The 15,430-nt window shown below is 39.9% G+C and overlaps 1 protein-coding gene across 3 annotated transcripts in view; it reads left to right on the top strand.

Annotated features, from left to right (window-relative positions):
• Nucleotides 1-15,430, top strand: part of chchd3a (coiled-coil-helix-coiled-coil-helix domain containing 3a) — a 119,709-nt gene that overhangs the window by 74,529 nt on the left and 29,750 nt on the right. For all 3 annotated transcript variants that reach the window (XM_041781288.1, XM_041781287.1, XM_041781286.1), the window contains one exon: nt 8,342-8,412. In XM_041781288.1, coding sequence (XP_041637222.1) covers nt 8,342-8,412 — 71 coding nt within the window. The remainder of the gene's footprint in view (nt 1-8,341; nt 8,413-15,430) is intronic.

The following is a 15,430-nucleotide window of genomic DNA, read 5'->3' as shown; positions in this document are numbered from 1 at the left end:
TGTCTAAAAAAGTGGTCACTATAGGTTAATTATTTTCATCCTAACATTAATCCCACTTTATTAGCTCTCTATTGGGATCTTCTCCTCAAAATAAAAAATAATATAAACCAGATGATCTTGCTAAGCACCCGAGTAATGATGTGCCATTTGTGAATGAGCCTGTTCTGTGGAACTCATTAATGTGAGCCATGGTAGCTGGCTCCCATTTGAGTACCAGTTTCCTTTCCTCCAACCTTTGTCATTATCTAATTCACGTTTAAACAGTCAAACTGGTACTATACCAAATAAAGGGACGTTTGGGAGCCAAACAACCAGCTCCACTGAGCTGAGCCAAATGATCTAGCTCTCTTAAAAGAGACAGATTTCTTGTCTTGAGCGAGGCTAGACGGACATCAGGTTATACGATTAGAGCAGAGTTTAATGGGCTAAACCATGGCAAAACTGTACTGAAACAAACTGGACCACTTTGTGGAAATGGACCACACATGAGCATTGTGTGACATCACTTGTCTAGACTTCAGACAGAGGTTTTTAATTCCTGGCTGCTTCTGTTTCTTTTTGAGTTTTTAAATTTTCTTTATTTACTTAATTTGCCTGAATGTTTCACTACTATCAGGACACTAAAGTAGCTAAGAATGTTTTCATTTTCACACTTTGAACGCTTGGCAAAGTCTTAAATCAGCTCAAAAGATGACCCTTGTAGCATCACATGTCTATGCAGAAATCACTTCTTGGCCCCCAATGGGAGTTATGTCATCTGCATAGAACCTATAGCTGTGCCCCTCCCCCCAAAAAATTAAAAGAGTACTTTGAGGGATTTTTTAAAACTTTGCACACATATCTCAATATGCAATATCTCAATAATGCTGTCAGGGATTTTGATTTAACTTTGCGCAAATGGCCACTCTGACTTAAAGATAAATTGGTTAGAATTTTGGGGCCAAAGTTCAAGGTCTTGGCCTTGTGTTCATCCCTTGCTCATAAGATTCTTACCAGTCTGACTATGCCAGAAACCAACCCGGCCCTCTTGTAGACCCACCACTCTACTTCCACTGTCCAGCGGTTGTATAAACATCACAAAGGCATATAACTTGTTTGAGGTTGGAGTCTAAAGAGAGAATAGAGAATGTGCAGTTAGCTGACATTCACAGAACCTCAAAGTGGCACTGCTGGGATTTACACCTAGGGGTCTTAATGAGAAGGCTAAAAATACATATTAAGCAAACTACTTACAGCAGCCTTGAAGTGCATAACCAGAAGATGGATGAAATCAGACCCACCAACTTACAATAAATGGAAACAAAAAGTCTGGAATATCTCTCAAATGGAACAAATCACTTACCTATTAAGACTCCAAAAAGACATTTTTACTCTAAAGTGGAAATCTGTGATGTGGAATGCAGCATTAAATTTGTTTTCTCATAGTCTACCTCTACTCTAGTTATCTGTCGTCACGTGCTTCACCTTGTCTCTCCCTGTCTTCCTTCCTTTACCTCAGGATTCCCCCAGCATCTTCCACACAAGCAGACAGAGAGAGCGAATATAAGTCTGATATATATTACATGTCTGTTTCAATCCAACATAGCCATTCATCAGAGAGGCTTCCAGTGACAGGCCATCACCAGGCTCCCGGGCAGCTCAGCCCGCTGCCTCTGCTGCTGCCGCTCATTGAGGCCACAGCTACCAAATAGCCCCTGAAAACAATATCTATATATTTATTACATTTTCACTCAATACCTGCCCGCCTGTAAAACAATCTCATATTTAACAATCAACTTGCCTGTGTTTCTTTCCCCTTTTTTTTCAACCACGGCTCTTCCAAGCCCGCCCACATCGCCACATCCGTCTCGCTGTATCACCCCTTTGTCTTTTTTTTTTGTTTTTCCCCCCTGTGCCTCAATTTCATTTTTTATAAGAGATTTGTCTTCTCTTTTATCTGTCTTTCTTTTCGCCTTGTATATCGATGAAATTGGATTTTTCTGCTCTCCTATGGAGGACAATCACTGCAGCAATTGCCATCTCATAGCAAAGTTTCACGGCAGTGAAAGGAAGAGATACAGGGGGAAAGAGCATTAAAAAAACAGTAATAGCCTTTATCTCTCTATCTCTGTCTCTGGCTATGACTTACTATCTTCATCTCTCTGTCTGTCTGTCATTTTCCACCCCTCTCTCCTTCAGTAATATCCTACCTTCTCTTTTTGTGGGGCCTCAGCTGAAGTTAAATCTATAAATTCGTCCATGAGGTGTTTAATATGTATTTTAAGTTGTTGCTTGCACGTCTCATTGTTTTTTTTGTAACAGTAAGGATGCATTAGACTGTGCTGATCTCTTACACTGCTTGTGATTTGATTGACACAATGATCCATCGTGAAGACATGGATTTCTTACCAAGTCTTGATAGAGACTGTATAGTTTTCAGGGCTTATTCAAATACATGTGCTTTAATATGGAGTTGGCCCCTCTTTTGCAGCTTCTTGGAAGGCTTTCCACACAATTTTAGAGTGTTTTTGTGGGAATTTGTCCCCATTCATTCTGTAGAGCTTAATAAGGTCAGGCACTGATGTTGGATGAGAAGGCCTGGATCGCAGTCTCCATTCCATTTCATCCCATAGATGCTCAATGAGGTTAAGGTTAGGGCTCGAGCCAGTCTCATTCTTCCACACCAGACTCATCAAACTATGTCTTTACAGTCCTTGCTTTGTGTTGCCACAAAGTTGGAAGCATGGCATTGTCTGAAATGTCTTGGTATGCTGAGCATTAAGACTAAGGGCCCAAGCACAAACCCTGAAAAACAGGCCCATACCATTGTCCCTCCTCCACCAAACTTCACAGTTGGCACAGTTCAGTCAGGAAGGTCACATTCTCCTAGCATCTGCCAAACCATGATTCACCCATTTGACTACCAAGCAGAGAAGCGTGATTCCTCCAAAGAACATGTTTAGTGCTTTACACCACTCCATCCGGTGCCTGGCGTTGGACTTCGTGATGTGAGGTCTGCATGCAGCTGTTCGGCCATGGACACCCATTGTATGAAGCTCCTGCCGCACAGTTTTTGTGCCTACATTAATGTCAGTGGAAGTTCAGAACCTGGTTCTGAGATTTCTCATGGTCTTTTGCTTTGTGGTTGAGTTGCTGTTATTCCTAAATGCTTCCACTTCCACTTTCAAAGTCGAATATCCAGCAGGGATGAAATTTTCCCAACTGTCTTACTTTAAAGGTGGCATCCATCACAGTATCACGCTTAAAGTTACTGAGCTCCTCTAATGGACCCATTTTGTATCACAAATGTTTGCAAATGGAGACTGCATGGCTAGGCTATTGTTATTTTCTTACCTGTGGCAATTGGTCCTATTAAAACACCTAAATTCAATAATTAGTGGGGATGCTGAGCATCCACGCTATTGATATTCGTGTTGGCCATTTTGTTTATTTTTCTTCTTCTGCACTGGCTATCTCCTCCATCATACTTTGTAGTATTGCCATCGTTTCAACTTTAAAAAATTCTGTTTCTTCATCATTCGACTGCTATGACTTTTCTCATTTCTAACTTTTATAATTTTAAAAAATATGGCTATTTTCATGCTATTTTCAGCTATTTCTATGCTCTTTCAGCCATTGAATGCAATTTTCAGCTACTTTTAGGCCAAAATCAGCTATTTTTAGGCTATTATAAGGCTACTTTCAGCTAATTTTAAGCTATTTTCAGCTTTTTTAGGCTACTTTCAGCTATTTTTCACTCCTTTTTTTGAGCTATTGAATGCAATTTCAGCTACTTTATTACCATTTTATGCTATTTTTATGCTATTTTCAGCTATTTTTGTGATTTTGTCAGCAGTTCTTCCACAATTCAGCTCTCAGCATCCCCATGCAATTTAAGCTGAAATTGCAATTTTCAATCTAGTTAACAGGTGTGGCCAAATACTTTTGTCCATGTAGTGTACCTTGCAAAGGGGTTTAACTGCCAAGTAGTAGTTCTAGTTATATTGCACTCTTTATTTTAGTGTTATCATGTGAACCAGCCATCAGAAAGACCAACACCACAGACATGTGGGGGATGTAGTTGGCCACAGGAAACAAAGCCCAGCCTGCACCATACCCTACTTTATCTGTTGGTGTTCTCTAAATAGAACCACGTTTAGTCAGAAACGGTCATTATGCTGAGTAGAATATGAGATAAAGGTAGTCCTTGAGACTTGAAAATTATTGGGGCAATGTTAGGTCATAGGTCAACTGTGTGGTCATTTTCTCTTTCTACTTCAGTACAGCTGACTTGAAGATGCCCCCTGCTGGACGTGAGACAGAATGCAGGGTCATTGAACATCTGCATTGCCCTCTATGTCATAATTTTTTTATTTACCAGACAAACTCACATAAAGTTGTTTGAAGTCGTGAACCATCTTGTCCAAACATTTTCACTTCTGGCTCCAAAGAATTCCAACACAATCCTGGCAAATATAGCCAACTCAAGACAGAAGTTGAGCGCTAGAACCACAAAGTTTAAGTAGCTGGAGGTTTGTACAAGTCTTCTCATTGAAAAATAGGTCCACTCAGAAGTTGATCAAGATGGTTTACTCACAGATCTACAACTGCGGAGTATACGGGATGGGCTCAGTAGCAGTTTCCTCTTGCTGACTTTCTTTGAGTCACACAGTACCAGTCTCATTTCTCTTGCGCTGCAGATCACTAATGTTTGCACTGGTGGGGTTTCTCCCCATTTGAGCCCTCCTGCTCAGCGTCAGATAAGAGAAAGAACCATCAGTACATGGAGTTATTTGTTTTATTCATTAAAAATTGGCTCCTTTTTTTCCCTCTAAATTGAGCTAGCAGCCTGTGTTGTGGCACTGCTTCTATCTTCTCCATATCGCTGCTGTGCATTAGCAGTAATGACTTAATTTGTCTATGACACCCCCTACCAGCATTTGTTTGGCTCCAGATGAGCTAAAAACCTTGCGGAAAGCAAACAGAGGAAATGTTTTAGAGGTGGATACTTGATTGCACATGGGGAAAATAAAACGCTAGGATCTTGCTGCATAATTCCGTCCATCTTTTGCTAATAATAGCTCAAAAGTAGTAGCTTGTTTGGTTGAAATTTAAATCTATATTTTTGCAGTTATTTTTCTCTCCTCTAGGCTGAAAAAAGAGGACAGGGGTACTCTTTAAATCAGCTGGGACAACAGCTGGAAATCACAATTAAAGCCCACTCAGTAATCACACAAATTACACTCCTCTCCGCCTGGTGGTGACTGAGTGCGACACTGTTTATTTCCAGCCAGCAGAGTATGTGTTGGCACTTTTGGCAGCATGTCCACACACATGTACCCATGCTGTGAGTGTCAGCATGTGTTGTTTGTGTGTATCTTGTAAGTGGTCCTGCAATCATTGTCACACATGGCCTTTTTGTCCTCCCTGGTGGATTAGAGCGCTGATTAGTGCCAGCTCTGCCATTTAGCCAGGTATTATTACCTTATACTTGGTATGCTGGTCAGACTACTATCCAGCTCCTTTTGACTCTCTCTTTCTCTTCCAATAGCTCAATCGCTGCGCCCAGGAGAAGTCTTATTCTTGCCTCTTTAGCAGCCCCCAAATCTCTTTTTAGTCTTTTTATCTGTGAATAAGCTTCTCTGTTAAATCCTTTTCCTTAGCTCTTGACAGTTTCTTTGTCTACACAGAAAAGCACTTGAGTCAAGGCCAAGAGGGCACAGATTCAGCATGAGCTTACAAGTTAACTCTTAAACTTTGGGTATACTTCTTTACGGTGTTTTACACGCAGACCAATGTCAGCCTGAGGGACGGCTGCAGCACGTTGGTAGTGTACTCAGACCCCTTTTTGTCTGTTTTCCTCTTCATGCACAATGATGACAAATTGAAAAGACATTTTTCTTTATTTTTTTTGTCAAGGTTTTTAAAACAAATGCTCTGACTGTCAGTTATGTTTTTGCTAATTTATCTCAGGACGTGTATTCCTTGGAGGGTGAACAGAGGTTACCAATGGGACCCTGCAAACCCATAAATCATTCTCAATCAATTACATTTGACACATGCAGTCTTGATACATCCCAGTATAAACTGCAGAAAAAATGCTAAAACACGATTTTTGTGCTATTTCAGGGCAGTCTGGATGTTAATGTCAGAAACTGTCAGAATACAAAAAAGTCAAGGACTGAATCTATTACTCTATCTCCGTCCATTGTCCGTCCATGTGAATAGGACTCAAGTCTGTATCAGACTTTTGTCAGCTTTGTCATGGTCCATCTTCTTTTAGCTCTCCAACACATGACTATTGATCTTTTCAGCAGCGCACTTCATTCCTATTGATCCCTTCTGAACTATGATGAATGTCTTCCCTGCTGGGAGGTTATGTAAGGGCAGATGGGACCAAGAGGCTTGCATTTGTCAAATTTTGAGTGTGTATGAAATTTTTCAAGATGAGACCAGGATTTGTTTCACATAAGGGACCCAGACCCCAGGCCTACCCACAGAACTGACTGGGCTCCTGAAAAACCCGGTGAATAGGCCCTCCCAACATGTTATTTATGGATATCAATGTATGTGTGTTGGATCAGTAGCGTTTGTGCTAGCATCCTGCCTAACAGTTGCTTCATTTAAGAGCTGAAAAGACTGTCAAGCTATTTTTTTCTGCCACTTTTTAATCGCATTTCATCCCTGTTTCCACCTATTTTGCCACATTTGTTTACACATTAAAGCTATTTTTGCCACTTTAGCCCATTGTAGCCACCTTTTTAGTCACTTTGAATCACATTTTGACACTTTAAGTTAACTTTTGCCAATTTAAACCCATTTTTAACACTTCTTTCACCACTTTATTTACCATTTTTTCCACTGTTAGCCAATTTTTTTGCCACTTTAAATCCCCTTTTGACACTTTAAGTCAACTTTTGACAGTTTTAACCAATTTTTGTACTTACTTTTTTCCTTTCTTAACCCATATTTGCTGTTAATCCTTTGTTTTTGCATGATTTAATTCCCTTTTTCCACTCTTTACTACTTTTCACTGCTTATTTCTGCCATTTTTTGCTACTCATAACCCATTTTTGCCACTTGTAACTGATTTTCACAATTTAATACCCATTTTGCCATTTCAGTCCCATTTTAGACCCTCTTTTGCCACTCTTACACCACCTTTTTCAAAACATTTCTGCCAGTTTTTCCAGTTTTAACCCATTTTGGACAATTTTCACCTTTATTTTGCAATTGGTACTTCATTTTTCCCATAAGGTTAATTCAGCGCCCCCTTCTTTATTCTCTGGTATCCTGTTGCTGTGTATATCATGACTTGCTATGAAGTCTGACATTACATTCCAAATGTGTTAGCTCAGTGTGCTCATCCACATTATTAAAATGAAAAAAAAAAGGTTGTTCTGTTTTCAAAAAAATCTGTCAAGATTTTGAAAATACTGTATTGTACTTAATAAATAAAATTCATTTTTGTTGCTTTGATAGACGTGGTAATTATTCAGTTTAAATGTAAAATATGGTTATCACAGATTAACTTTACAACCTGCAAGGAAAATTGTTCTATCTCAACTGTGTTTCTACTGAAAATAAAAACGTGAGTGTTTCAGTATATAATTTCTAACATGGAGCCTTTATAGAAGGAATCAGGCAATGTCAGACGTTGCATAGTCTTGCCCCTAAATCAAACCTCACAGGACTCTCAATCAAGCTGTACATCACGCTTTACAACCTCTCACTATTTGATTATAAATGTGCAAAACAGCTGCTGAGGGCTGACACAACAGAGCTTGCATGAGTAGTTTTAGTCATATAGGAACTGAGTTATATGGCTTTGTCTGAGGAGGTGATTCAGGATGAAGGGTTCTTGTTATAGCTCACAGGGGGGATTATGACTGGTGGTTTCTAGGTTGTTGACCAGCACACCTCTGACCTTACAGGATTGATGCCTCTTATTGCAGCACTTTGCTTGCAGAAAGTCACAAATGGACTTACAAATAAGGGGTAAACATTTATGGAGCACAACAAACAGTTTTGAAAAAGGCTTTTACTTTTGTCCTTCATACTTTTGAACAAACTCCCCATTTAAGACCTGTAAAGAATAAAGTTAGCTTTCATATTGTGCACAATCATCCCTACTGCCCTTCTGCTAATACCTCTCTCTAGCAAGTTCTAATGCAGTTCCAGTAAAAGGACTATATTATATCTGAACTGTTAAGAAGTGTCACTTTGCTGAAATGTTCCCTGTTGCCTAAAAGGCTTAAACCTAAAAGCAGGAAGATGTGAATAAATTGGAGGGATAAGAGATCTCAATCCCATTTTCATGCATTTCTGTCACTTACTGGCTTCTCTCTCTGTCTCTCTGCAGAGTGCTCAGTTCTACAAGGTCACCACGGAGAACTACCATAAAGCTGCCGACCAAGTGAATGCAAAGTTCAGGTGAGTTTGGATGCACTCTTTTTGAGGTAGGCTTAAAATCTCAGGCACCATCTTTATACAGACACAAAAGATAACATTTTCTCTCTTTATTGCATAATTGGCCAAGCTGTTTTAGAGTTATACAACAAGATGACAGCTATCAAACAGGATTAAATCAGATTGTTAAAAAGCAAAAACAAAAGAAAAACAGCATTAGCTAATAAAATCCTGTTTTTATCAGATAAAACCACAAGTTTGTTTTGTTTAAATGTTTTGAGCAGGATTACTTGGTTTTGAAATTCTGGATCATCTTGATCCCAGCAGAGGGCTGGATTCAGGCTGGATTATAGAGAAGAAGAGAGGGAAACAACAAAATAGTTCAAACAAATACAAATTTCACAAGGAACTTGATAAACATTCATAGAAAATATTTTCTGCACAAAAATGTTGTATGCTTTATTGCTTTGAAAAAGTACACTATAAGGTTGAAAAAAAAAAAATGATATAAAGGATACTGTTTATTAGAATTTAGGGAGCCCCGCATAATCAGACATGCTGACTTTGCTTCATAGTATCATTGTCTTTATGTTTGTTGTGGGAAGAAACACTAGATTTCTACATTCTGACTTACAGAAAAATAAATAAATTCCTATGTAGGCTGCCTTTGTTGTGCATTGCACTCTGGGTAGTGATGTGAAATGGTTGCATTTTCCCTCTTTTCCTATAGGGCGTCATCCGTAAGACCTTTAAAATTTTAACTTGAGGGCAGTTTTGGTAAAGGCAGTAATTTCAATAATGTAGATTGAAGTGAGTATACCGGAAAAGAAGTGAGAAGAATAGCAATGCAACCATTTGAAGTTAACCAGAGTCGATTTTTTAATGTCCCAAAATGCTGAAATCTAGTGGTTCTTTGAATAGCGTACCTATGAACGACATGTCTTAATATTTCAAGGTTTAAAAAAAAAATCAGCTCTGAGAGTTTTTCAGTTTGTGTAGATTTTGGCACCCCCTGTGGACAAAGTAGGTAGTGTGAGGTGGGGCTGCTTGATCATCGCAGAAATTATATTTATGAAGAGGAGCAGAGGAGTGGTGATTTTTATGTACCATGCACCTTAGCAGTCATTGACCCTGCTCTGTGATTTTACATGGTCTTCCACTTTGTGGCTGAGTTTCTGTTGCTCCTAAATGCTTCCACTTTCTAATAAAATCACTTACAGTTAACTGTGTAATATCCAGCAGGGATGAAGTTCCACGAAATGTCTTTTTGCAAAGGTGGAATCCTATTACAGAACCATGCTTGAAGTCACTGAACTCTTCAGAACAACCCATTTAGTATCACAAATGTTTGCAAATGGAGACTGCATGGCTAGGTGATTGATTTTATACACCTGTGGCAACAGGTCTGATTGAAAACCCCTGAATTCAATAATTAACAGGTGTGGCCAAATATTTTTGTCCATATAAAGTATATAGTGATCAAAAATGTAAAAAAATAGCAACAATGTCAAGCATAAACATAACATAATTGGTATTCCTCCAATCCCGTCCTTGGTCTCCTTTCTCTCCTCTCTGATCAAAATCACAAACATATACGAAAAAATGAAGTGTAAAATTTTTACCGTTTGGACTGTGTAGTTCAATGACTTTTTTCATTTCATTGATTATTAATATATGCTATGCATAAATCATCTTATGAAAAACTAAAAAGATGTTTTAGCGTGACAAAAATGTGACAAAAAAGAGTGTCTTGATATTTTCTTCATCTTTGATTTATCCTGTCTGAACATAAGATTTGCATAAAGTATAAAAACCATAGTGGCACACACCAGACCAGGTTCTCCTTTTTGTCCATGGTCACCTTGAAAGTGAGTTAACAGCTTCTGTCACTGCTCAGTAAGAATACGGTATTATGTGATATTACTGCACGCACAAGTCTGTCCAACCTTCATTCTTGGTTTCCCTGGAACTCCATCCTGACCAGAACCACCCTATAATAGAACCGTTAGACATTTCAATACACACACACAGTTTAAGAAGGGATCCAAGTGTCTTTGGACCCTGAAGAGAGACACAAATATTTAGGTTTCCTCATTTAAGGTTTTGAGACAGGATTATACTTGAAATCCATTAAGGGATTACAAACATACCGAATACAGAAACATCAGCTATAAGGTAGAAAATAATCCCACGGGGAATTAGCACTGTTAGCAAAACACTGTCCTTATTCATGCTCAATCTGTAGCCAAGATTATTTCTCAAGTACAGGGGTGTCCAAACTATGGCCCAGGGGCCAAATACAGCCGGTATACCGGTAACGGTACCTGTTAGTCTAATGGGTTGGTCATCAAATACTTTTGTCGATATAGTATATATGCCACTTTGTCCATTGATCTTAAATGATTAAATTCATTGTGTTGCTTTCCAGAAAAACAACAATGATGTAACAAATTCTGCATATTATTTTTGCATCGTTCTTGGCTCTCTGCTCCTCACTTAAATTAAAGTGAGAGATTTTTTTTGTTGAGAGGGGCAGACCACATGATGTGCTTTTAAGGAAGGGAGGGTATGCTGCATTTACCACATATGAAACCTATGAACAGCAAGACATGAGAGGATTAGAGCAGTAATTGTTGAATCTCAATTAATTTATTTTCATGATTGTGGGAATCCAAAATTAGAACCAGTGTGAAGTCCCATTTAAAGCACTGGGAGTCAGGATTTCATTTATTCCCATTCTTGGAAATATGTACTTCAATCAGGCTGATCCTTAGCAGTTTTTCATGAATACTGACACTGATCATTGGTAGAAAAGAGTCTCATCAAATCTGTATAATTTTTATCCTGATTAAACTTTTTGATCTACCAGGAATTGGTTTAATTTTATTGCCTTGGCTGGCTACATGCTTATTGTCTAAAACCATGCATCTGCTGGATAATGGCTGCTCATTTAGACCAGTAAAACACTATTGAATTATCCTAGCCACATCCTAACCTTCATCTTTCAATCAGGCCACATTAGTTGGTGCCATTAGCGGATGTTGATGATGTGGTTTGCTGATAAGCATGATTACATGTTTGTAGTGGCTGACACGGCATTCATGTGCTCTTTAATTTTTTTAGTGTTTAAAGTGCCATTTGTGTTGTCAGGCTTTATCTTTACTAAAACTTGGTCAGAAAAGACTACTGATAGATATTATCTAAGCAATTCAGTGGTATTTTCTATATCTAGCCATGAAGTCATGCATATAACACATTCATAAGCAGGGACAGACAGTTTATTTCTCATTTTTCTCATTTTCAGCATCAAAATGGATGGTAGAACTACACTCTGCTCTAAGTGCATGTTACAGCCACACCTAGCAGGGAGTGAAAAGGTTAATGTGAAGTACCCAGGCAGTCATGAATGAAGCACACATCCAGCACATATATGTAACTCAAGAAGGTGCAGAATGGCTCCCCACCCTGGTTCCATCTGTCTTCTTAATAAGAGGCCATTAGGCTCCATAGTAATGTAGGGAAAATGGATGAGGAGCTGGCAGGAGGTGGGGCAAGAATGGGCCCCTGACTCCGAGCGCTTCTCCGGGGAAGCTAGGCTAATTGTGTTAGCTTGTCATTAGCCAGCGCTAACACCGGGATCATTGTCTCCCTCAGAAATGCTGGAAACTGATTAGCCCAGCCCACCAGGGGTTAAGCGCTAGACTCGTGGAAGCCGGAGCGGAGACTTCCCAAATCACATTAAAGGAGGAGGGGAAAAAATACAGCAGAATAACATTAGCCCTAAATGACAGCGCTAACTGCAAGCGGGCGTCGAGCTATCATGCGGGCAGTCATGTGATGCAGGCCTTTTGCATGGGGAGCAGCGATTGGTTGATTGGATTATAGGAGGTGCATTAGCAGCGCTGGGACCGGGGTACAGTTGTGGAAAGGTAGAGGAGGGATCTGAAGTCTGTCAGTGAGAGTGTGAGCGTGTGTCTGCACTAATGAAATGGCGGGAAGGTCTGGTGTTACAAGACAGGAGCAGGGATGCATTGAGGGGATCAGAGCAGCAGGTTAATTGGATTTAACAGGGCGTGTTTTCCCCGTCCTTATTTATGTGTGAGTTCATGTGTGATGGCGTTTGTTTGCATGCACTCATATGTCGAACATCTTTTGTGTACATAATGTGCGTCTTCCCTCAAAGCTCCTTCTCTCCCTCCTTCTTTCTCTTATGACAGAGACCCGACAGAGATAAGATGCTATCCGTGCCCTCTGTTGAATAATAAAAGGAAATATTTTCTTGTCTCTCGCAGGCTTTTGATTTCCACAAAGTTGAAAATGTCCCCATGAGATTAAAAATTGAAAAGTCGAGGCCTTATCCTCACTTGATAGAATTAACATTTGATATGTTAATGTGAGGGTGTTATAAAGTGTGGGAGATGACATCTTTCTTATTAGAATGGCTTCATTTCCCTGCACCAGCTCATGCCAGTGCCACTGTAAAGAGAGTGATAGTCCTCCAGGGATTGATTAGCGTTAGTGCTGATATTAAGCTACGGTTTATTATGGAGAAGAAGAAGATGTGTGGGAGTGGAGGTGGCTGTCTGTCAAAGGCTGAGACATCTGTATATTTGTGTTTATATTTCAAGCTCCTGTGAGGAAATTCTAGCTGGTTACAAACTCACTGGTATTGATTGCTGTTTACAGATACAGCATAAAACTTTGAAAATATTTGCAGGGATCTGCATTTTCAACATGGGGAGCGGTATTAAACTTGACAGCCATTTTTAATTGTAGTCCAAGTGTTTTGATTCGAATAGTCATTCGTTTTTAGTCTCATTTTTGTTACTCTGGTCATAAATTTCCTTTCCCTCAGTACCAACTGAGCATCATTTTAACACTACAGCGTACCTGAGTGTTGCTGCTGATCATGTCCATCCCTTTATGACCACAGTGCACTCATCTTATGATGGCTCCTTCCAGCAGGATAATGCACCATGCCATGAAGCTTAAATCATCTCAAACTGTATTCTTGAACATGGCAATGAGTTCACAGTGCTCCAGTGGCCTCCAGTCACCAGATCTCAATCCAATAGAGCACCTTTGGGATGTGGTGCAACAGAAGATTTGCATCATGGATGTGCAACTGACATGTCAGTATGGACCAAAATCTCTGAGGAATGTTTCCAACACCTTGTTGAAAATATGCCATGAAGAAGGCAGTTTGTGCCAGTTCGGAAGGCAAAAGGGGATCGAACCTGGTACTAGCAAGGTGTACCTAATAAAGTGGCCAGTGAGTGTTTTTGTCTCTCTACACACAGATATCTGCTTAAATACAGCTAACAATTAAATATAGCTAAAACACCCCAGCTTGAGCAAAATATCTGCTTGATTCTGGGTTATTAAAGTCAACCAGTATTTAGAGCTATTACGGCTCAGTCGGTAGAGTGAGTCGTCTCATAACCAGAGAGGGTCGCGGGTTTGATCTCCAGCTCCTGCATTCACATGTAGATGTGTCCTTGGGCAAGACCCTTGATCCCCAACTTGCACCCACTGCTACTTGGTGGTTTGGTTGTGTTTGAATGTGTATGATAGGTATTAGTTGATGATGGCCTCTCTTCATAGCGCTCAGTGTGTGAATGGGTAGGTGTGACCTGCAGTGTGAAAGTGATTTGAGTAGTCAGGTGACTAGAGGAGTGCTGCACGAGCTTACCATTTAGTTTCCCTGACTAAGTAGAAAGCATCAGAATGGATCGATCTGACATCCATTCAGAAAAACTTTTAAAGGTTATCTTCTCTTCAGGACAGACTTAACAAAGCTTAACATTTTACTTTAGAACAATCTGTTATGTCACTTCAGCTAGCATGATCCCCATTAATTGCAAGTTAACTACAAGAAGGTTATGGCACATACGGCTTAAATGAGCCAGATTGAAGCAGCTGTGCAACCTGGTATTTACAGTAAAACTGACACTCACTAGAAACAGATAAGTGAACTCTGCTCTAGGGGATGTTATCAACCAAAAAATGACTGTTTGCACTGCAGATGTAAATGCTACACTTTACTTTTAACCACTTGTGGGGTCTAGGAGTCAGAGTGATCAACAACATGCTGCAGAAACAGCCTTTTTTATTTAATTCCATGGCAAAGAGTCTCCATGTGAGGTATATTTCCCTTTAAAGTAGAGGAAGACTTTTGCAAGGGGACCAGATGTTTCTGCAATGGCAGCCAAAACCAAGTAAATTGTAAAGTTCCTCACAGGAGCTTTAGAGGGAACTGTTGATTGATGTAGATATCATCTGTCATGACTTTGTGACATTAATATCCAAGTAAGGGATGGATAGGATTTGGTAGGAGTATACTGTATGCAGCAGCTCTCATATGCAGGTATTTTAAAGGGGACATAATGTGCAAAAATCACCTTTTCAGGTTTTTCTAACACAAATATGTGTCCCTGGCCTGTCTACAATCCCCTCAAGTACCAGAAAAATCCTTTCCCTTCCCCCTTCTCTTTCTCCACCTTTCAAAAAATGTGTGCTAAAACAAGCCATTCTCAGATTTTATATCTAATGACCTCACCAGGGGCCGAAGCACCTGCCCCCAGGTTTGGTTGGCCTTCCCCCACTTAGAGGAAAGTTCCACCCTCCTCTACTGGTCCTCTTAGCTACCAGCTGAGATGCTTGATAGCTCAGTGGGTTACCCTGCTGACTGTGGTCTGGGAGATTGATGGTTTGAATCCCAGTCTAAACTTTGGAAAAAAAAGTGTCTGTAATATTACGAGTGCTGCATCCATTTCCTGAAAGGGGTGTAGTGAGGGGCGGAGTCAGATAGCTAATTATCATTCAAAACCACAGACACAGAAACGGCTCATTCTGAGCAGGGCTGAAACAGAGGGGTTTTTTAGACATGCAAAAATCCAATACTGGAGTGTTTTTTTGGCAATAAACTTCACAGGCATGTTTTAGGGACCTCTGAGAACAGTATAAACTTGTCTTAAAAGGGTAAAATATGTCCCGTTTAAAGCTCCTGTAAGGAACTTTCCATTTGTGCTGATTTATGGCG

Source organism: Cheilinus undulatus, linkage group 23 (genome assembly GCF_018320785.1).
Source record: "Cheilinus undulatus linkage group 23, ASM1832078v1, whole genome shotgun sequence".
Taxonomy (NCBI): domain Eukaryota; kingdom Metazoa; phylum Chordata; class Actinopteri; order Labriformes; family Labridae; genus Cheilinus; species Cheilinus undulatus.
This window is presented reverse-complemented; position numbering and strand designations above follow the sequence as displayed.